The sequence below is a fragment of the Mustela nivalis genome (genome assembly GCF_964662115.1).
Source record: "Mustela nivalis genome assembly, chromosome: 3".
In the NCBI taxonomy this organism is placed as follows: Eukaryota; Metazoa; Chordata; class Mammalia; order Carnivora; family Mustelidae; genus Mustela; species Mustela nivalis.
Window position 1 is genome coordinate 102,031,071 of NC_139022.1, and position 23,944 is coordinate 102,055,014.

The 23,944-nt window shown below is 45.6% G+C and overlaps 2 protein-coding genes across 8 annotated transcripts in view; one reads left to right on the top strand and one right to left on the bottom strand.

The window, feature by feature from the left end:
• Window positions 1–23,944, bottom strand: part of LOC309862014 (uncharacterized protein) — a 368,153-nt gene that overhangs the window by 90,702 nt on the left and 253,507 nt on the right. For 2 of the 5 annotated variants that reach the window (XM_082725311.1, XM_082725312.1), the window contains 3 exons: window positions 11,048–11,159; window positions 8,080–8,162; window positions 5,164–5,499 (listed from right to left, as the gene is read on the bottom strand). In XM_082725311.1, coding sequence (XP_082581437.1) covers window positions 5,461–5,499; window positions 8,080–8,162; window positions 11,048–11,159 — 234 coding nt within the window. In that variant the 3' untranslated portion in view covers window positions 5,164–5,460. Of the gene's footprint in view, window positions 1–5,163; window positions 5,500–7,676; window positions 8,163–11,047; window positions 11,160–23,944 lie in introns of those variants that run through there. The other 3 variants (XR_014310279.1, XR_014310281.1, XR_014310282.1) reach the window with 2 other exon arrangements.
• The window catches only part of FGF1 (fibroblast growth factor 1), a 99,034-nt gene that overhangs the window by 68,879 nt on the left and 6,211 nt on the right, over window positions 1–23,944 (top strand). For all 3 annotated transcript variants that reach the window (XM_082725308.1, XM_082725309.1, XM_082725310.1), the window contains 2 exons: window positions 9,147–9,349; window positions 22,398–22,501. In XM_082725308.1, coding sequence (XP_082581434.1) covers window positions 9,181–9,349; window positions 22,398–22,501 — 273 coding nt within the window. In that variant the 5' untranslated portion in view covers window positions 9,147–9,180. The remainder of the gene's footprint in view (window positions 1–9,146; window positions 9,350–22,397; window positions 22,502–23,944) is intronic.

The following is a 23,944-nucleotide window of genomic DNA, read 5'->3' on the forward strand; positions in this document are numbered from 1 at the left end:
CGGAGAATGATAATCAAGCTAACGTCCGTGACTGCTTACAAGTTTTCAAATGCTGGGCTTAGCACTTTATACATGTGATCATTGAACACAGCAATTCTGCGTGGTAGCTAACGGGGCCCATTCTGCAGATGGGGAAACTGAGGCTCTGTGAGACCGAGTGAGTATCCAGCCAGGTCTGAAACCTGAGTCTAGTAGTATGCTGGTGAACCAGCTACCAGAGAAAAGGAGGGAAGGAAGGCAGGGTAGGGGGGTAGGGAGAGGAAGAAAGGAAAAAACTGAAGGAAGAAAGGGAGGTAGAGGGGAAAAAAAGAGAGAGAAAAAAAGCCCTGATCACACTATTTTCCAATTTCTGTGGTGTAAATAGTCTCAAAAGGAGTAATTTCAAGCCCATTAATGATTTACTAACCTGAATATTTAAAAATTGGCTTTCACAAACCTGGAGGTACCTCCTCCTGGACACGTGGTCGAGTCCACCCCAGGGCCACGCCCACAGTTTGCCAAACCAACTCTGGAAGATGAGCTTGCTGCTTATGGAGCACAGCTTGCCTGGGAGCAGCAGACCACTAAGAGCCAGTGAGCCACAGCCACATTCCTACCCAGGACTCAGTACAGACCCCTAAGGCAGGGAGGAAGGGGGAAAAGACAGAAGAAAACCCTGTTTCCCTCTCTTCAGGCAAACTTTCCTTCACCAGAGGGTGTGAGGTGGGCTACTGACAACCTGGCCCTCCCTGACAGAAATAACAAAACCTAGAGCTCTTTTTAGGCCTCACAGGCTGTTCCGCAGTGCGAAAAAGAAGTCAGACTCGAAACTAAAAGATCTGATCCGTTTTTGAGATCCGTCAGTTCCCAAATATCACCTTTGAAAAAGTAAGGAAGTGTCTTCTACAAGATGGGGTATATTTGCGTTCGTATGTTTGGGTCTGCTTTTAACCAAGGGCAGGGTATTCCAGCCTAATTTGAACCCACTTAAAATACATTTGGGGTCTTGGTTTAGCCTCTCTGTTAATACCTGTAAGGTCCCCACCTTCAAAGTAGGTCTTCTGATAACATGTTTCCACTAGAGGCTCCTAGGAAAAGACTGGCCTGGTATTCAATCCACAAATACGCCAAGGGCAATAATTACGTGTAGGCATTTGCTAATAAATTCAGGGCCTAGAAAAAGAGGCAGAGCTTCTTTCTGGAGCTTCAGAGACCAGTAAAGGAGACAGTCAGGTAACGTTAGTTGAATGATACGCAGTCACTCAATAAACGAATATTTATCAAGGGCCCATTAGATAGATGCCAGGCATTTTGCCAGGCGCTGGGCTCCCATGGTGAGCAAGGCAGATTGGTTTGTACTGTCGTGGAGCTGACAGTCCAGTCATAAATGGAGAGATTAATTAAATAATCACAAGAATGAATGTGTAATTAAAAAATGTAGTAAGAGAGCCCGGAGGAAATGTTAGATGGTCCTATGAGAATGGGAGGAACCTGACCCAGTTCCAGAAAGTCAGCAAAGGCTTCCTTGAGGAATTGGTAACTGAACTAGGACTTGAACAAAATGTAGGTGTTCCAGGTGAGTGGGGTGGAAGGAAAGACAGGAATTGTGTCTAGAGAGAGGGAACCATGTAGGCCAAGATCCCGGGTGAACAGGGACACAGGGGTTTCAGGGAAATGGAAGGCCAGTGTGGGGAAAAGAGCGTGGTGGGTGATGCAGCATGCAGGGACGCCAAGGCGGATCCTCAGAACCCTACAGGCCCATTAAGGCCTTAGAACTTTTCTTAAGAAGCAAAAGGCAACTTGTAAGTATGTTTTGTAATTGAAGCGTAGTTGACATACAATATTACATTAGTTGTAGGTGTACAACACAGTGACTCGACACTCATATACATTATGAGACAATAGGGATAAGGCCTTAGTCTTAATCCCAAGCAATGGGAAACCACTGGATGGTTTCAGTGGGAGATATATGTGGCAATTATAGCCAGGGCTTCCATAGGGTAAATGATATGCTACTAGAGGAGCACAGAGGGAATCAATTAAAATCTTAAACTGGTATGTGTGGTGTGGAGGGACAGGAGGGAAGTTAGGGCTGGGGATGCGTCCCTATTGGCTTTCTGGAGGAGGACGTATCTGAGATGAATTTTTGAAGGGAAAGGATGACCCAGCCCAGCCACTGTGCAAGGGGGAGGGAGGGAGAAAGAATGCATCTGGGTGAGTGTGAGGGTGTGGGGGGACTACAAGAAGAACAGGCCAGTAAGAGAAAAGGCAAGAGAGTTAGGCAGGGCCTGATGATGAATACCTCCCAGGTCATGGTGGGGTCTGGGTTTTATCCTGATGGCTGCAAACAAGCCATGGACACAGCCAGAGGTACTCAGCAGAAGGATGATCAGACTCCTGCCTTAGAAAGGACACTAGCAGCAGAGCTGATAGTGGATTGGAAGGTTGCAGTGCTAGGGAAGACACCTTTGCAGCCCAGGTGAGACAAGGTGCAACATCAGCAGGGAGGAGCCAGTGTGAGGACGGAGAAGAGAGGACGATTTTAAGAGACATTAAAAAGGTGCAGTTGAATGGGCTTTGTCACCAGTGGTATGAGTGGGAGTGATTTTTGCTCTACCCACAGAATAGTCAGAACAGAATGGATTCTTCTACTTGTGTTGACTCTTGCCTTGTGACTTGGAGCATGGTCAGTTTTTGCAAGTGTTCTATGCATCCTTGAAAAGAAGAGTGTTCACTAATTGTTGGGTGCAGAGTTCTGTTGTTAATTCATTCAGTTAAGTTTGGTCTACACCCTTATTACTATGTTTTGTCTGTCTGCTTTAACATTTGTGACAGAAAGGTATTAAAGTCTCCTACTATCTTGGTGGACTTGCCAAGTTCTCTTCATACTTTTCATTTTTGTTTCATATGTTTGGAGGCTAAGTCACTAAGTATACATAAACTTAAGTTTTTATATCTTTCTGGTGAATTATTCCACTTATTATGCAGTGATCCCTTTTATCATTCATCATTCTTTTTGCCTTAGACCTAACTTCTATGATATTAACATAACCACACCAACTTTTAACTTTTGTTAACATTGGTCTGGTATCTGTTTTTCAGCCTTTTGCTTTTTTTTTAAAATTTTTTATAAACATATATTTTTATCCCCAGGGGTACAGGTCTGTGAATCACCAGGTTTACACACTTCACAGCACTCACCAAAGCACATACCCTCCCCAGTGTCCATAATCCCACCCCCTTCTCCCAAACCCCCTCCCCCCAGCAACCCTCAGTTTGTTTTGTGAGATTAAGAGTCACTTATGGTTTGTCTCCCTCCCAATCCCATCTTGTTTCATTTATTCTTCTCCTACCCACTTCAGCCTTTTGCTTTTAACCTTCTTGTGTCCTTATGTTTTAAACATGTCTCTTGTAATCAGAACGTAGGTGGAATTTTAAAAAATCCAGTAGTTAATAGATTTGGCCCATTTACATTATATTGTGGCTATAAATATACTTGGATTTATTTCTGCCACCTCATTTTGAGCACTGTTTTTGATTTTCTATTATTTTTATGGATGCCTTTGGATAAGTACAGTTTTATTTTTTTCACCTCATTTCCCTTATCCCTACTAGTTGCTGGTTGGAATCACTGCATTCTATTTCATTTCTTTAAGCAGTTGCTCTTAACATTTAATAGGCATTTAATATTTGACTCAACAAAACCAAGGTTAATTAATATCTCTAATAAAGAGTTAATGCTTTAGGGTGATGCCATTGATAGAGACTTAGAGCCTATTTGGAACCAAAGGGGAGACCTATTTTACATATCCTTGGCTGGAGGACACATGTCCAATTATCAGATTGCCAGATGCCTATACGTTTGCCTTTGGTGGCATTATACACTTTGTAGAATATTCTCTTCATGGGTATTTTGCATTACCTGTGCAGTGACAGGGGTTAAAAACAAATACATCAGTGTTTGCCTCTCCTTGATTCTTGGAACTCTAAGTTTTTCCAGCTAGCTTCGTTACCAGGGCCAAACTGAGCACAAATGCTCTCCGAAATAGTGGATTTCATAACGTCATTTCCACAACTGTCGATAAGCCGAGAACTGAGTGTAAAATGGGGATCTGGATTCTCTCTTACATAGCCATGGCTTACCGTCACCTCCTTCATCCTCTCTGCTATGCTTATAGCTTGAATGATGGGGAAGGAATTTAGCTAATTTCTCCCAAATATGACAGGGAATGAAAAACTCTTATTTGCATAACAACAGAAAAATTATTTTAAATTAAGCATTCGATGGCCATTGATTAACCTAAACCACACTGGGCTTCAACTAGTTCAAGAGAACCAGTTATTCGTATCTCCTACAGGTCAGGTCACATTTTCGTACTTTTCAAGTGTTATGTATACGGTGCCCATTAGCCCTTCAGACAACTCTATGAGGTAGACAGGATGGGGATTATTAGAAGAAACATCTCAGAAGGAGTGAATGACTCGCCGAGGTTCCCAGAGTCAACCTGTGCATAGCTGGGGCCATATGGTGTTGCTTATTATCCCAGATTGAAAAGTGACTGTTGTGTCGCTGGGCAGGCCCGTATATTTACCATCCTGTTCATGCATCAGAGCTCAGGTTCTTTTTGAGTAGCTTCAGATGACGAAATATGCCAGCCTTAGCACAGATATTCCAACAAGCATCACACTGCCCTCACTTTGTTGTCACTGGTAAGTCAAGAAATCTGGCTTTCCCTAAAATGTCACCAGCACCCCAAATCTCAAAGGGCTGGGCTCAGCACACAGGGATGACATGGAGTCCACGGGGCTTGATTTTTTTCCATCCCTCAACGGATATACACAGATAAGCCCCACCCCTGACAGCCAACAAAAAAAGAATAGTAACAAGAAGCAGAGCTTATAAATTTCCATTATGGTTAACGCCTGATTTCATGTAGTCATGGATTAATGGATTCATTTATTAGAACAATTTGTGAAAATCCCCAAGGGCCCGTACAGGCTGTTGCTTAATGGTTTTTTATCATGTCATAGACTTCCTTTACTCCTTTCTTTTAAGGAATCCTGAGTAGGCAAGAAACTTAGGACTAACTACTGCTTAAAATATAGGTAAATTGTAAATAAAGCCAAAATAATAAAGGCTTTTTGCGCCTCTGGGGTTTTCTTCAGCAACAAAAAAGGATTTCATTTTTTCTTTTTTTAAAAGATTTTATTTATTTATTTGACAGACAGAGATCACAAGTAGGCAGAGAGGCAGGCAGAAAGAGAGAGAGGAGGAAGCAGGCTCCCCATGGAGGAGAGAGCCTGATGTGGGGCTCGATCCCAGGACCCTCGGATCATGACCTGAGCTGAAGGCAAAGGCTTTAACCCACTGAGCCACCCAGGTGCTCCAAGGATTTCATTTTTTGTATGTTTCAGCTGATTCATAAATCCCACTGCCATGGTCTATCAGCTTCATGTTGACTCAAGGCTCAGTTTCAGGAGTCAACGTGTTCTCCTCGGGTTTCCAGCTAAGGATGTGAACTGCAGGGTGGTGAGAGCAATTGGAAGTCAGTACAGCCACCCCCATGACTGTCCCTCTTACTGGGGGGAGCAGGCAGAGAGCAGAGTTGTGGCTTTATAACTGCAGGGTGCACTGTGGTTGGGAGGAGAGGGATACCAGAGGACCTGCTGGCCTCTGGACAAGGTTGTTTACCTGGGAAGATCTCCATAGTGACGAAGCCCAGACTGTCAGGTTTAGACGTACATGAGAATGTGAGCATTACAGCAACCCTTGGCCAGAGATGGAGCCTCCACCCTCAGGATCCTTCTGGTCTTTCTGGTCCCCCTTCATACCAAGGGGATAGAAGCAAGAAGGCAAATGGATAGAGCCAAATCTATACCAGCACTTAGAAAACAACTCAGTGGAGACTCCCCACCAGTGCTAGATCTAGAAGGGAACCATCCTTGATACCCACACAGTCAGGGGCACACAGGGACCTCCACTGAGGAAACCCAGGGACAATGACAAACAAAATCCTGTCCACCAAAGACTGGCAATATGAATAGCTATTCATACAGTTAAATGGCAGCCACCAGTATATAATTATTGTCTCCTGTACCAAATTAAGTATACAACTTAGCAAGTGCCTGGGAGGGGAAAAAATACTTAATATCTCTTGGCTGTACTTTAAGGCACCAGGATCTGATCACTGTTGCATGTTAATGGAGAGGTAATGGGTAAAGATGTCCAAGTTTGGAAAAACTAAACTGCTTTATATCAGAAGGGGATCCAGAAGCAAGGGGAGTGAGGAAGAGGAATGAGAGAGAAATTGAGAGGTTGAGTGAAAAAGGGCTGAACAGACAGAAAAAGAAACCATGAGAGGGAGAGGTGGGCCCATATATGTAGAGGCTTTTGGATGAATGAGGAGGTTTGGAAGAGAGAGTGTGAATTTGGGAAGGAAATGCAATATGCCCCACAAGGTAAAGTCTGCAGATATAAAGAACATCTTCGATCTGGTACTATATTATCTGAAAAGAGCTAGACAGAGTTTGACTATATGTGAAGGTGACATTTGGGATTGCTTAACTTTAAATACAGTTTATGTAGCATATGCAGAATTCCCTTTCAGGACTGTTAGAGGAACTACAAAGCACAGCTGAACCTGGGGTCCATGACTGGCCCCTGTGACTCAGACTGGAAGACATGGACCACAGACATTAAAATGCCTGGAGCAAAAGAAACAAGAGAGGTTTCAAGCATGAACCTTAATTCCAAAGTCACCAGAAAAATTACTCAAATTTGTTGCCTTGACTTATGATGGAATTGCTTTCCATGTGAGCAGTTCTGTGAGGCTGCCCTGGGAATGGATGGATGGATGGAAGGAAGGAAGGAAGGAAGGAAGGCAGCAAAGATGGAAGGATGGATGGACGGAAGGATGGATGAGTGGAAGGATGGATGGGTGGATGGAAGGAAGGATGGATGGATGGATGGATTGGATAGAAGGACGGATGGCAGGAAGGAAAGATGGATAGATAGATGGAAGGATGGATGGATGGACAGAAGGATGCATGCATGGATGGATGGATGGAAGTATGGATGGATAGATGGGTGGGTGGATGATGGATAGATGGAAGGAAGGATAGATGGATGGGTGGATGGATGGATGGAAGGAAGTATGCATGGAAGAATGGATGGACGAAAGGATAGATGGATGGACGGAAGGATGCATGCATGGATGGATGGATGGAAGGATGGATGGATGGATGGAAGGATGGATGGATAGATGGGTGGGTGGATGGATGGATGGAAGGAAATATGCATGGAAGGATGGGTGGATGGAAGGATGAATGGATAGATGGGCGGGTGGATGGATGGATAGATGTATGGATGGAAGGGTAGATGGATGGATGGAGGGATGGATGGATGCATGGAAGGATAGATGGATGCATGGATGGATGGATGGAAGAATGGGTGGATAGATGGATGGGTGGGTGGATGGATGGATGGACAGAAGGAAGGATAGATAGATGGATGGGTAAATAGATGGATGGAAGGATGGATGCATGGAAGGATGGATGGATGGTTAGTAATGCAGGGCATACAGAAGACTGGCAGGCTCCCTAATGCCTGGTGTTGTCAGGTCTCCAGGGAATGACGATAAGCCTGGAATCTCACTTCAAGGTTGACATGGGGACAAAAGTTGGTGAAAGCCAACATCTGGGTCACAAATTAATAACTTTATGCATAACAAGCTCATCGGAGTAGATGTCTGTGCCACACAAGAGGTAAAAATCCCACTTACAGCAATGATACAGTATCAGTGAAGTCCCTTCACCTTTTACTGGTGTTAAGGGCAAGTGATAGTTTTGTTTCAACACACTCCTTTTGAGTCTTGGCACTACCACCTAGGAGGTATTGACCTTAGAGAGGCCATCAAACATCTGAAAGCTTCAGCATCATTTTAGAAAAAATGGGAATAATATGAATGGCTGTCTCAAAAAGTAGTAAGGAATGTCATGCAAGCTAACTTGCTTGCGTGAATGGAGGAGGTGTGAATGGTGATGGTCATGATTATTACAAGGCCCCCTGATAATCACTGTACACAACCACCACCTGCTCACTCTTGTTAAGAAGCTCCCGAAATCGTCTTCCAGTTCTTCGCCTCTTCCCTGAGTAGCCCTGTAGTGGCCAATGCATTGTCCTCCTAAATGGTGGGGCAAGAAGAGGTTTTAAAGTTCTAATGTTTGTTACTTTTGCTTCTTAAAACTTAGCTTTGTGGCACTGATACATCTTTACACTGATGGTATAAATCTCTACAGAGTGGGTGTCTAAAATATGAGAGGATTATACTGTGTAATATGGAGGCTTCCTCATCAGAATAAGTAGGTCTCATTTGAAAATAATGAGGAGGAAGATAGCCTTTGTACAAGGGACAGACCTGCCTTCTCTGTGTGATATTAGGAGGTAAGAAAAGCTGGGGAAGGATAACTGGCAGACCCTTCATCATGATCTGTCTCATCAGGTTTCCTTTGGTGTGGCGTCTGCCCTTTAGAACCCCCATGGAACACCCACCATAGGCTTGTTCCCCGTTCCGGTGCTATTCCCACCAGCAAACCCTTTATGCATGAACCCTTCACTGTCCCTATCGTGGGTGGTCTGCAAGGCCTCCATCCCTTTTTCTATGGGTCCCCAACAGTCAGGCTGTCAGAGCCATCTGTGTCCACGGGGCCGGCAGTCCCCAGCCAAAACAGTGGGAGGATGGACAGCAAAACCTCAGTGCCGGCCTCCCGGCTTTTGTGGGTTTCAGCCAGGGCCCAGGTGTTATTTTAGTGCCACTCCAGTGTTTAATTTGAGGATATGTGTGGATCAGAAGGAGGGACCAAAACATTATTTTTTTTTCCCTTGGCCAAGTGATTAAATTTGAAATTCTAAAAAATGCACAGCCTGGTCCAAAGCTGTGTCCAATTGGGAAGTAAGAAATGTCCTGAAAATCCCTCCCAGGCCAGAGACCTTTCTTCCTTCACTGCTGCCCACCACACAGGCCCGTCTCCAGTGGCCATCACCTGGGTTGTCTGTGGTTACTGACCCACTGGGAGCCCCGTGCCTTGAGGCTCTCCTTCCCTGCTGGAAAGGGTAAGCGGCCCCTTCACTGGCGGGACATTCTACAGGGTTGTCTGATTTCTTACAGCCTTGAAAGCACCATAACCAGTAGCCGCTGAGCCATGGCTGAAGGGGAAATCACAACCTTCACCGCCCTGATGGAGAAGTTTAATCTGCCTGCGGGGAATTACAAGAAGCCCAAACTCCTCTACTGTAGCAATGGGGGCCACTTCCTGAGGATCCTTCCAGATGGCACAGTGGACGGCACAAGGGACAGGAGCGACCAGCACAGTAAGCACCCATCTCTCTTGCGGCCTCCTGCCTTCCTGGTGTCTCAAGTCAAGGAGGCGAGTGGGGAGGCTGTCTACATATGGGTACCCTTTCTCTGCCTGACACACTCAGAAGCTTGTGTCCAGGGTCTAGGTGTAGAAAATAACACATTGTGAGAGCTCCAGCCTACCTAAAGGGGTCCTATACCAAGTTTTAGAAGGGCTCTGTTTACCTAACTCAACTGCTTTGAGAGCAGATATGGCTTCCACTGTTCAACTGCTGTGGGTTTCTTTTCTTTCTTTCTTTTTTTTTTTTAAAGATTTTATTTATTTATTTGACAGAGAGAGAGAGAGAGAGAGAGATCCCAAGCAGGCAGAGAGGCAGGCAGAGAGAGAGAGAGAGAGAGAGAGGGAAGCAGGCTCCCTGCTGAGCAGAGAGCCCGAATCGGGGCTCGATTCCAGGACCCTGAGATCATGACCTGGGCTGAAGGCAGAGGTCTAACCCACTGCGCCAGCCAGGTGCCCCTGCTGTGGGTTTCTGTCACTAGGCCTGGCTCCCAAGGCTGGTGAGGGCCCTGCCTGTTCTCTGACAGAATGAGCCACATGGGGTGGGGCAGCAGTGGACCCTTCACAGAGACCTGGGCTCAGTTTCATGGTCACGGGCTCTCCAGCTTATGCTCCCACCGGGCCTGATTTGTGAAATCCTAGTTCATAATTATAGTCTTACACATCATAAATTATGCAGCGCTCACTCTACGTATCACGCAGATGGGGCTGTGGTAACTGGGAGGAGTAAAGTCATTCTCCAGACCCTATAGAAACTGGAGAGCGGGAGCAGTGGGAGCCAAAGGCTCTCTCTTTCAGGCTCTCCTGCCAGCCCTCAGATGGTGTTGATAAATCGAGGCATGACTTGAGGGAAAAGAATCTCCGTGACTCTCTAAGAATAAAAACCTCTACCTTCTGCTTTAGTACTTCTCACGGTGGTGTGTCCGTTTGACATTAGGTGTCTGGGCTCTTTTGGGATGTTATCAGGGAGTCCCTGAGCATCACTGGGGCATTAGTATTGTGGAGAAGCCAAAAGTCCTAAGTTCCTGCTTAGAGAGTCAGTGATCTGATGGGTGAAGCACACTACGAATCAAGAAAAGAAAGGTATAGAGGAAACCAAGAGATGCACAGTAGCAGCAGAGGTGGAAAGTGTGGTTCTACAGAACAGGCTGTAAAATGGAATGCAAAATACTGACCTTGATGTGATTTACCAAATAGTCTTAATTAATCATGTAATATGCACCAAAGGTTGCAGGCTGTAAGCAGAAATGACCACCTCAGTGGTGCTCACTCTACTCTTAAACGCAAAGGTCGTGGGGTCGGAAGCTGCCATCTATGAAGCAGAAGGCAGTTTTTTCCTTCCCACTCACCAGGCAGACCCTTGAGATAAACAGCAGGAAGGCTGGTGTTGGGCCTTCCAGCTGCAGGGCCAGATTTTTGGGGGGGTTTGTTTTGATAGCCTTGAAAACTAGGTACCAGAGTGAGGCAAAAAGGACTCTGTTTAGTACATTAAACATATACACGTGTATAAGTAACATCTGCTGTGAACAAATGGACTTAGATTGTACTCCACTGTGTGAGGCATGCTACACAATTTGTGTGATCTGCCCCATATAACACAAGGGAAAGAAGCTTTGATTCCTCCAGGATTTTAAATGTTTCTGATAAGTCTTACCCATCTTCTGAACCAACGGGAATGCTCTCTGGTGCTCAGAATCCCTGGGGAAAGCCAAGCATGATGCTGTGTTCCTCAGGGTTAGGCTGGCTTTTCTGGGACATCTTGAATTCTGGGAAATAAGACACTACAGTTAGGACTTCCAAGTACTGGAATTTCTATACAAATGGCATTTGATTTCATTGTTGTCACTCCATCATTAGTACTATTGACTGCATTCTGGGTATATAACATTCAGACAACTTCTGAAAGTGCTGTGGATTCAGCCGCCTGACCTAAGGCGTCAGGAACCCCTGGAATGCAGCACAACAAAGCTGTAGGAGTGGGTGTGAGGAGGTCTACATCCCAGTAATGCTGGAAAGACTGTTTGCCAAGTGAACCTGGGCTATAATTACTCAATCTTTCTGGCCTCACTTTCCTCACTTGTAAGATAAGAATCAAACTACTTGCCTCGCTGGTTTCTCAGGAGGATTAAATGAGATGATCGAGTTAAAGTCCCCGGCACAGTGCCTGACTCAGGGGAACAGCTCAGTACAATACTGCTGTCATCATCATCATCACCTCAAAGCTTCCAACTATTCAACTCAGCACGTGGAAGTACAGTATAATATTTGAGGACCTTCCCTTCATCTTTTCTGTAATGTCTCCCAGGAAGGTCAAGGGTCTAGATTCATGTTTTGATTCAGGGCCCCTCTGGCAACATTCAGAGTTGTGTTCGCCTATTTATTTATCTAGAACTAAGAACAAGGGCCAAGGGGGACAGAAATCAGAGCTAAGTGGGGTGAGTGAGCAGAAATCCATCTCTGTACTTGTCAGTGCCAAGAGGACAGGATAATGCAGATACTCGCCGCAGACTCAAGAGGCCCTAGATTTGGAGTCAGAAAGCTTGAGTTCATATTCTTGCACTGTCCCTTTCTAACTGGAACAGCACTGAACAATGACCATTTCCCCCATTTTGCATAAAATGCTCTGCAAAATAAACGTTAAGTTCCCCAGCCCAAAGCCCCTTCCAATCACCCCTCCTGTCTAGAAATGTAGATGTCTCCAGTGTTCCCAGCTGTCTAACCTTGGGAATAATATTGAGACTCAGCTTCCTCACCTTGGGGAATGGGAATAATCACACTGCTCTGTGTGTCTGAAAAGGCTGAAAAGTCTTAAAAGATCCGGCAGGCAACAGGACTCTCTACACGCTGAGTGTACTTCTGTCGCCCTCTACTGCCCAGTGGTGGTACTGTCACACACCCTCTTCATTTTCACAGATTATTCTGAATCAGACTCAATCTGGACAGGGCAGGGTCAGAGAGAGTAGATGACCTTGGTTTACTGATTAGCACGGTCCGGCAAGGGGATGGTTTCTATTCCTAGATCATTAGTTTGAGCATGACTAGATATTGTGGTCACAGGCACAGAGCCATACTCTAAGACTTCCGTCAGGAAGAATATACATGAAACCCAATCAAATATTGAAATAAATCTACATAAATCATACCAAATAGAATTGCATGTCTTCCAGCTCTACAAAGCAAAAAATAACTCTTCTCATGGCTTCTCTTTGTCTGCAACCAGCAGATCTGCCCTGGGCAAAACTGGGGTGTTTTCAAAACTTAACCTTCTTCCTACTCCCAGGAGAGTAAGTTTCCAAGTATCTAACACAAGGCCTCTCCTGGAGTAGTATAAACCTATGACAGATGTTTGTGCACCGGCCACTGTAATGTAGGCCTGAGTAAAACGTTCCCAAAGCTCCTCAAATCACGGCTGTAGGCAATGAGCCATACAGGCTTTGACAATGTGTTACAACGCCATTCTAGGAAAGCCAGGCAACATCAGAGTCAAGAGCTGCAGACCACGAGACAAGGCAATGGATGTTAAGTTACAAGAAGATTCCTGGAGACGCCTATGGCTTTCCTTTGGGACATGGGCAGATGGTGGCCTCACCTTGAGAGGGAGGATCCTGGAAGAGGAACAGGCCCAGGGAAAGATGACCAGTTCCATTTCAGACACAGAACATTTGAGGAGTGCCTCTTGTACCATGCATATTTCCCTGTAGTTATAATCACACTCACTTGTGTGAGTATTTAATGCTTTTTGCCGCCACTAGGCTCCCTGAGGATGGGGACTTTGTCTGTTAGAGCTCAACAATCCAATTCTGTGTCTAGTCCATTGACTGGCACTTGGCACAGTGCCCAATAAATACGAATTTGATGAGTAAATGAATTGCATTGGTGGCAGATGAATTCAAGTTCAACAAGAAATTCAGTAAATACCTATTGAGCACCTGATAAATGCCAGGCATTGTGTTAGATTCCTGCATTTCCACTTAACCATAATCTCACAAAGTTATGAATAATCATCACTCTGCAGACACTGAGCTAATAGGGCCTGTGATCAGTCAGTAAGTGGGAAAGTTGAAAGCGGTCCATCGCTGCTGCTTCCAAGGAAGTTTCCTCTTCTGACTCTTTTCATATACCACTACCACCCCTGACATCAATACCATGATGGTGGTCTCCCCCCAAGAACTGATTAAATAAGCATACTGGAGGGGCGCCTGGGTGGAGTCAGTTAAGCGTCTGACTCTGTTTCAATTTAGACTCCTGGTTTCAGCTCAGGTTGTGATCTCAGGGTTGTGAGATCGAGCCCTATGTCAGGCTCCACACTCAGTACGGGGTCTGCTTGAGATTCTCTCTCCCTTTTCCTCTGCCCCTGCTACTTGTGCTCTCTCTTTCTTGATCTCTAAAATAAATAAATAAATCTAAAAAAAAAAAAAAAAGAAGAAGAAAGTACTGGATTCACACAGCCTGTCATGTGGATCAGAGAGGTGTAGGTGCAGGTCCCTGTTCATTAGTTCCTTGTCCCCCTGTGGAAGTTACTTCCCCACAGGCCTCTGTTTCTTCATTTTAAAAACAGTTCCCATGTCACAGTAAAGGAGGAACCTTAAAAGCGTCATATAGCAGGTGCTCAAAAAATGTTATTCACCATCATCATCACTTCTAGGCTAACTTGACCTTCTTCTGTAACCATCTGATCTCTGTAGGCTGTTAAGTTAAATGAATGTTAGCCTTGCTCATGGAACTCAGTCTTACTCTTCAACTCGGTGTCGCCAGGACCATCTAGGTTTGGAGCCCTCATGGCCTGGAATGTAGGAAAAATGGGCCCAGGCCCAGCAAGTCCTGTCCTGTCTAACTTCTCTGGCAGAGAGAGCAAACTGTTGTGGGCAGAGCAAGAAGGGGCTCCATGTTCGATTCTGCCCTTCCTGCTGCACCTTCCTCTCGGGCCAAAGGGGACATGATTTGTTCCTCAATGGGACGAACACATGAATGGTAACTGGAGAACAAGTTTGCGAGCATCCCAGATCTGCAGCCTCTGCTGTGACCCACACCCCCTTGCCTCCCCAAGCACACAAGAGGCTGTGTGGGGAGCAGGATTACTGGCACTGCTCACCGCACAAATGGAAAGGTTCCTGAGCGAAGTGTGTGCCAATCAAATATTTATAAATCAAACCACATCCTAAAGGCACTAAGGGAGTTCACTGGTCAGAGAAATGGTACTTTGCAGTCCTTTATAAAGGGCAGACTCCTCTTAAGTGAAATCCCTCCCACCTCCTTGTTTTGGGGCCGTGCAGTCTGCAGTTTCTCGTCCACTGTGACTCGGCACCTCGTGGTAAGGACACTTGGCTCCCCACCGGCTTGTGCTGCAAGTCAAGACAGCTTTTCAGATCACCAGGGTGGGCACAACTGGGCCCTGTTGGCAGAAGCCAGTGAGCAGGGCCGGTCTTCAGGCAGAAATGCTCCCCCACCCCTGCGGGCTGTTCCCACCTTGGTGAGATAGGATGCCAGAGGTCTCCCTGCCCTTCATCCCACTCACCCCTTATCTGTTATGCAGAAAAATCTAGAAAATCTCTAGAAAGACTTTTTTTTTTTAATATCACATAGTCTGTGGACTATATCGAAATTTTCCAGGGATCTTTTTTTCAGACCCTAAAGCAGAAGCAGACACCTTTACAAATTCTAAGAAAAGTCTTTTTCATACACATATGTATTCCAAACCACTGGAATTTTCTTTCCACAAATTCACTTTTTTTTTTTTTTTAAACTTCTCCATCTTCCTCTAATGTTTTACGGAGCTCGGCTTGTGGCTACACTTTAATTATAAATGCCACTGACATAAAACAACCTCACCGAGTTCTGAATGAGGCTGACCTCACTTTGGGTAAACACGGCAAAGGACGGGAAGTCTCCGACCCAGAATAAACTAGGCACGTAATCTCTTTTGGCCTCTCTTTGGAGAGCAGAGGTGGAAAGTAGGCTTAAAGGCCACGGGCATGATACCAGAGCAGAACCTACCTCTGCACTCATTTGTGCTCAGAACACACCAGCTGATATCTTTAAAAACTTCTAGGGGCAGAAGAGGAAGATGTGAGCATGGCTTGGGGTGGGGAACCATGTGCAGGACCCCAAAGCTCACTTTGTCTTGGCAGCTGCAGGCTCTTGGCATCTTTTTCCTTCTTTCTATCCTTAGAAATAAGAATCATGTATCTTCCTGTGAATAAAAGTACTGCTAAGAGCTAATGGAAGGCACCATGGAGAAGAGAACACCAGAGATACAGGCAGAGCTCTGGCAGAAAAACAGGTTAGACTGCCTAGTTTGGGGCTGGCATGTCTACCCAAAAGCTCCGGGTTCACCTTTATGTACACTCCTTCAAGCAAAAAGCCCCGTGAAGGGATTCAAAGTGTAAGCAAGGGGCAGGGAGGAGCACGATCCACAAAGGTGGAGATTACCTTGATCTTTTCTTTTGATAAAGAACACATTCCTAGACCAGCACAGCCTTCTGTGCTTTCCAGTTTCTACTGGGCACATCATGGTCACAAACCCACCAAGCAAACATAGCCTGTGTATAAAAAATGTTATACTGCTTTGTAAATTTGAATTTCTCTAGGAAACTGATGTCTAGCTAGAGTACCTTTAAAAAATTTGCTGGTGAGAGGCAGAGAAGAGGCCTGACTGGGGGCGGAGAAGGCAGGAGTCCCAGGCAGGGGCAGAGCTGGGCAAACTGGGGAACCACAACAAAGAAATAAAAAATAAATAAGTAAAATAAAGCAACGAATTTTTTTTAAAAGTTGTTTAATTAAAAAATGCTTCCATTTCTCCTGATAAGTCGAAAGTGGAACAATAAGTACTCTATGGACTAATAGACTTGTCTCATTTTTGAAAAAGTACTTGCTTGCCCTTTCATCCTGGGAATGCCAGGGACATTAGAGCCAAGGACCCTCCTACCTCAGACAGGAAGTCCTAAATTCCTGCTCGGGATAAAGAAAAGCTGCTTCTTCCTGTTCGTGCAGGTGTTGGTTAACCTGGTGGAAGGCGATAGAAAAGGAAACTGAGCAGAGAACGGGGGAGCCCTAGTGCCCCCTCATCCCTGTCCTGCTTCATTAACTTTCCTGGCTCCATCACCCCCTAAGAAGACTCACCTTCATGGACACCTGTGCTTGGGTCTGCATGGGGCCTGGGTCAAGCCCAAGTGGTCAAGAGCAAGTAACAGGAGCCTTGGCCAGCTCTGAGTGTTTGCCCATTGACTAAGAGCTGAGCTTTATACAACCACGATGGCCCCAAAAAGGAGAAGTCCACGGTCACCAGAGCCCCATCACCTACACTGAACCAGGGTCACCCGGTGACTGGGTTTGCCTCAGAGTTGTGTCTTTAACAAAATGAAGAGCTAGGACAAAAGAGAGGCTCCTCCCACTGCCCTCTGCAGACTCAGCCCTTCTCCTCATCCTTCCCAGGGCAGCAACTGTAGGAATTTGTTCTAAATCTAAGGCACATTTTCTCATTTTACTTCCTATATATTCATGAGCTATGCACACTGTTTGGTGTTTTATAAAGGATTTCATCAAGGATTTACTATATTCTTTTGCAATTTGCTTTTTTCACTCTGCATTATTTTCTGCTTTATTTGAAAGATTATATATAATATATATATAATCTCTATCATATATATAGATTATATATATAATCTCTATCATATATATATAGATTATATATATAATCTCTCTCTATATATATATTCATTCTACCTAATACATATGTGTATGTATCATAAGACTATTTCATACATACGAGAGAGAAAGAGAGTTTTTGCTGTAGGTGTTGCACTTGTGTTTGCTTCTAGCTGAAAAATGAGCAGGGTTTCTCAAGTGGGCATATTTACCAGCACAGGTCTGAGCCCCCTCAGCTCCCAGCGTGGGGTCCCTGTGTGGCACGGGGCGCGGTTCTCAGCATGCCAGGGATGGATGGGCAGGGAATGTGTGTGGACTGAGTGGCTTCCAAACCCTGGTGCTGTTCTGAGAGGGAGGAGCTGGCGCTGGGCCAGGCTGTGTGGTTTCCCCTCCCCTTTTGGAACCCCTTTCTCACACGCACTCCTTTCCGCTCCTCCTGGGCAATAGCTGCCAGAGGCTGGAGGTTGAGAAGAGTGGATGAAGTCACTGGAGGGAGCCGGACACCTCGTCGGTTCCACGAGCAGCCCCGGCTGGGTGTTACTCCTTCCTGCCAGGCCCGCTCGCAAAGGATATATGTTTAGGAAACTTAGCCAGAAAGAAATCCAGTGAAAATGAGCTATGAAACTTGGACATCCTGGAGAAATAATATTTACAGAGGAAACTCTTGAGACAAACTCTCACCAGTGCAACAAGCCTGGCATTGGGGCTCATGGCTGAGAACCGAGTCCTGTGCCAAGCAGCTCTGGCTCATGGTTACCTCCGTGAGGCCTTTGCGTGGCCAACATGGGAGTCCACAGACAACGAAGTTGACTCTGCCTGCCCCCTACCCCAGAAAGACGAACGGAGACTAAGCAAGGCAGAGAACAGAAATGAGCTAGGAAATGAAAATCTTTTTAAAAACCCTCCTTGCTGATAATGATGTGTCAGTGTAGGTCCATCACTTGTAACACATGGACCACTGTGATGGGGGTGCTGATAATAGGGGCTGCACGCGTGTGACAGCAGGGGACATAGGGGAAATCACTGCCTTCTCTTTATTTTTTCTGTGAACCTAAAACTGCTTGGAAATATAAAGTTTATTTTTTTTTTTTAATCTTCCTTGATTACACAAAAGGACCTGTCCTTTGGGATTTCTGTAGCACCTATAATGTGTTTGAATAAATATCTATATAATGTGTGGGTAGGTGGAAAAAGTCCCAGCAGCTAACCAAGAGCTGCAAGTGGGATACTAGATGACCATTTGCCATCTTGTACATCTTGTCTGACCTTGAACACAAGAGGGTACAAGAAAAGAGAATTTGGCTGGATTTGGAGTCATCTTTCCCATCACTGGAGCCCAAGATGTTATCTTACAGAGGAAAAAACACAGGATACTTGCAATACTCAGAGCTGGACCCTGGTCACAATGTTAAATGTTGGGTAAAACATGTCATCAGCGAGCTTCAGTCTTCTCACCTATAGGACAAAGTCACTGCTACCTTCCTCCAGACAACACTGGGAAAAGCAATGGAGTCACGGTTGCTCGGTGGAAATGACAGTGATGGTCCTGGGCCCTCTCTATGCATTACATCGTTGAATCCTCAAAACAATTCCACGAAGCAGGTGCTATCATCATGCATAAGGCAACAAGAGCTAAATAACTTGCCCAGTGATCACACAGCTAATACACAGCCAAGCCAGAATTTGAATTCGTGTGGTTTGATTCTGGAACCCATACTCTAATTTTATACTGTTTATACCAAAACAGAAACTAGCACGACGCCTGGCACGCGTAGGTGATCCCTACATAGTCAGTGCCTTCCCTCGGTCCCTCTTAAACATCAGGATGATGCCGAGAAAATGGCAGAGAAATATATGCAAAACTTCTCTGAAGACCGTAAGAGCCAATGAAAGCACAAAGCACTAAAAAACCCCAATTTTATCAACGTATTATTCATATATCATAGAATTAACCCACTTATGGTGTACAACTTGATGGGTTTTTTACATATATATATTCACAGAGTTGTGACTATCTCCACAATCAATTTTAGAACGTTTTCATCCCCTCCAAAAGAAATCCTGGACCTCTCAACCAAAATTCCCCCTTTTCTCTCCCCACCTTCCTCCTCCGCCCTGGCTACCACTCATCTATGTCCCGTCTCTTTGCGTCCATTGACTCTGGACATTTCACTTAAATAGAAGTATACAATACACGGTCCTTTGGGACCGGCTTTTGCACTGAACATGTTTTCAAGGCTCATCCACGCTGTAGCACATAATAGTGCTCTGTTCATTTTTAGGGCCGAACAATATTCTGTTGCATGCAGCATTGCCATGAAAGGTATTTACTGCTTCATAGACTCTTAGAGCTGGGGAAAACTTTAGAGTCTAGACACAAAGGCTTGCCATGTTACTGATAAAAAGACTGTGGCCTCTAGGTTAAGAAGCCTCGCCAAGGTCACCCAGCAGGCTGGTGGGAGACCCTGGAATGCTCAGCTCGGTCCCTCTTACTTCATTCCACAAAGCATCACTGGAGACACAATTCAAAGTGCACAGCTTACTGATGATGGACAGCAGGTTCATCTCTGCAAATATTGGCCTAACATTGTCCATTAGACATATCTATCTTGGCTGAGCCAGTGGGCAAGGCCCAGCATGAGGGGCTGCAGACCTACGGGCAACCAGACAGAGAAGATCCCTGATCTTTCCCCAGGTACACATTCTCCTGGGGAGGCAGAAACAAAGGAGTAAACCCCTAAATGACAAAAATAGGTGTTTGCCGCATAAAGTGCCACAGAGGAAACAAAAGACTGAGAAAGAGGATGATGGGGGAACTCAGGTGGCACTGGCAGGGACAGTTGTGGGGGCCTTGGTGGGAAAGGCCTCTCTGAGGAGGGGGCATTTAGGCTGGGGCCTGGAGGAGAAGAAGAACCAACTGTGTCAACATCAGGGGGAAGAAGGTGCCAGACAAAGCATCAAGCGTGGGCAAGAATCCTGAGGTGGGAGAGAGCCTGACGTGTCGGGGGAGTTAAATGGGTGGGGCGGGCTGAGTGAGCGAGCGAGTGGTGTGGTGTGAGGCTAGAGGGGAGGCCCAGATCATGATGGAGGCCTTCTGGCCCGTTCTCTCATGACTACCCTCTTGGATTAACCCAAGTCAGGAGGACCCGTGGGAAAGGAAATCAATGGCTTCCAGTTTCCTTCCCGTGAATTAGATAAACTCCACTGACCACAGGAAGCTAAGGGAGACCCAAGTCTCTGTAGCAAACACATCCAAGGACAAGAGAACCACATCTTCAGTAAGGGTGAGTAACTATGTATCACTCTTGGGATGAATCAGAAGATAAGGAAAACAGAAGGAAATGGGAAAATACAAACATATTAATAAGGAAGCGGTTAAATGATTATGGTACAGCCACATAGCCACGTAGTAGAACACGAAGCAGCTGGCTGATAGAACTAGGTTAACTCTTTCAGTGCTTAACTGGCAAGATCTCTAGTTGGTTGTTAAGCAAACAAACAAAACAACAAGGTACACAGTTGTGTGTGTATCATACCACTGGTGTTAAAAAATTTAAAAAAGCAGGAAGGATAACATGTATTTCCCAGATGTGCATAAAAGCTCTCTAGAAGGGTACACATAAAATAGATCTAGGAGGGGTTTACTCATTTATCTCTGCCTCTCCCCAGCACCAGAGAATGTGTTCTGGGAGGAAGGACAAGGGTCTCATCTGTCCTGTTTATCACTGTATCCCCAACAGTTGCACCTGGGAGGCTGGGGGACAGAGACAACAGAAGAAACACTCTGTCTCCTCTTACATGGTTTCCAAGTTTGAAACAGGTGAATGTATTTCCTATTCAAAGAAATTAACTAAAGCAGGAAAACAAGGAAAAGCAATGAGGGGTCTCCAGCTGCCAACCAGAGCCCCGTGTTCCTTCCAGCCCACCCTGCCTCCCAGCCTCGGACTAAGCCGACCCTTAGGGAGGCCAGCTTGTCCTCCCGGAGAACAGGTTGCTCACTGGTCCTCAGCGAGATTTTTTACCCCTAGTCATCACGATGGTTGTGACAGTCTAGTCACCAAAGACATCATCTAGAGAGCCCGGAATTAATTTTGCTTCTCAAATGTGAGCCATCAAAGGATCTTCCCCCTTGAGAGCACCATTGGGAGAGCATGAACAAATGAAGAATTATTGAATGGCTGCCATATTCCACGTAGTGGCCCAGCAGTGGGCAAGGCTCCGTAGGGTATTAACCAGTGTAAATGGGGAGTCTAACTCAGAGGAACTCAGGTCCTTGGCCTTGGCCTCATAGTTTCCCAATAATTCCTTGTTGTGGGGGCCGCCCTAAGCATTGAAGAACGTGTCGCAGCATCCCTGGCCTTGATGTACCATTTGTACTGTAGCCAACACAGCCCAAAATGTCCCCAGACATGGCCAGATGTCACCTGGCAAACATCACCCCAGGACGAGAACCACCACTCCCATCCCTGCATTTCCAGACACCCACTTTGTCTTCCCGATGAGAAGCCAGGGTTCCCATCAGCCTCTGTCCCAGCTGGGCTGCCACAGAGGCTCGCCATTGACTGAACTTCACAGTGGGAGTGTTCCCTGAGTTTCAGATGCACTAACCGGTCCAACTTCCTGGGACCTCTCTGTCTGGGAAAAAAACGCTATGGGATTTTTTAAATCTTTTTTATTTATTTATTTATTTATTTATTTATTTATTTATTTATTTGAGAGAGAGAGAGAGAGAGAGAGCATGAGAGGGGAGAAGGTCAGAGGGAGAAGCAGACTCCCCATGGAGCTGGGAGCCCGATGCGGGACTCGATCCTGGAACTCCGGGATCATGACCTGAGCTGAAGGCAGTCGCTTAACCAACTGAGCCACCCAGGCGCCCCTACTATGGGATTTTTTAAAATAACAATCTGTCCACAAGAAGCTCCCATGCCGAACAGGTTGGGGCCCTAAAAAGCCCTCCCAAAGCAGGTTGCTAATTAAAGTGGAACACAGTCAGGCTGGCCAGCTGCCCACTCTGCAGCACCCAGGGAAGCGAACGTCGCTTCCTCCCATGGTGATTCCCCGCCAGGAGGGGATAGAGACAGAGGAAGGGCGTGAGGGGTCATTCTGTAACCAACAGGGGGATGGCAGGCACGCCCATCATCATTTCTCCTTCTCTCAAGATCATTCCCAAAGGGCAGCTTTCTTTGGAGGGCAAAGAAAAAGGAACTGTATTTCTATGTTTTGATTACTGTGAGGCTCATCCTTGAGGGCACTGAGAAATGAATGAGCAGAATTTTCCATGGCTCACTGTCCTGGCCGCCAGGCCCTATCGGCAAAGGTTTAGTGTTTATTTACTTTTGCTCATGTTATTTTTGTTTCAGTTCAGCTGCAGCTCAGTGCGGAAAGCGTGGGGGAGGTGTACATAAGGAGTACCGAGACTGGCCAGTACTTGGCCATGGACACCGATGGGCTTTTGTACGGCTCAGTAAGTATGAGGCTGACATGCTTCCGGACACGGCCAAGGTTTGAGGTTTCCAGAAATCGTGTTACGTTGAGTGATGCAAACTAGAAAGCAACAATTAGTCTCTGCTTGTTGTTTTTTCCAGCAGGATTCCCACCCTCTACCCTGCCTTATTTTAGGTGCAGGCATGAAAGAGTTTCTTGTGGTGCTCTCTCAAAATACTCAAACATACTATCGCCTGGACACAGAGGAGACATTGATTGAAATTTCAGTAACTCCTCAGTCAGTCATTTCAGAATACCTATTCCCACTGTATTCATTCATTCCCACAATGTTTCTGGAGCAACACCATAGGCTGTGTGTTCTCTACGCTTCTCACAAAAACTGTAGAGCCTAGACTCCAGCGTGCGACTCGTCATCCAACAAATATTTAGCAAGTGGCTCCCATGTCTAAGGCCTGAAGGGATGTGATGATGAATGAGCCACATGCCTGTTCTTGAGAAGCAAGGTCTCAGAGTTTATTCAGGAGCTAAAAATCTTCCACATCTTCTGCTCTGACCCTCTCCTTGCTTTACACGGGTTTGACTCAGTATATGTATTGGTCTTAGGGAGAAAAGAAAAGAAACAGTGTAATTTTGCCCCTGTTGTTATCTCTGGTAGAAGATTTAAATGGAAAGAGAACTAAAGCCAGTGGGCCCAAGGTTTGAAACTATTTCCGCATTTCAATGATCCTTTCTCTATATCTTAACAATTGATCATTGAGGCTTGGCCAAACCCCTTTCTTCCCTTTTATGAAGAAGATGTCTACAAAAAGGCAGCTAGTAGGGGGTTTCGGTCTGAACCTCTCTTTAACTTACATCAAACTGCCAAGGGGCAGTGGGTACAGAAGACTGCCTCTTGAAGCTGTAACTTCAGGCAGGGTTCGGAATGTGAACACAGTTTGGTTTCTCATGCCACCTGCTAGGGGTCAGGAGACGACACTGTCAGAGTAATGAGCAACCTCCTGTAGGCTGTTCACCGAAATATGGATCAAATGGGGCCATTTAAAAGGGTTTGGAGCTAGGCAGTAACTGCTACATAGAAAGCAGATTTTTTTTTTAAGGTGGTTTTTCTTCTTGGTGATAAAATCAATCAACTGATCAATCACTGAATCTCAGACTCAAAACTGAAAATTTTCTGCAACTTTGGCAAGTTACTTGCCTCCTCTGAGCCTTGTCTAAAATGAGGCTAGTAATGGGTGGTGACTGTCACATAGAGGTATTAAGAGGAGTCTGAGAGAGTGCACAGAACCCACCCACCGATGTTGCCGACACGTGTAAGGTGCCCCATCAGTGAGAGCTAGAAGACGAATAATAAGTTTATAAATCCCTTATCCTCATTATTTTCCAGGTTATACTTATAGTTTATGGCTTTTCCTCTTTTAAATCTGTTTTGTCATTTAATATAACCATCTTTTACTTGTATAAA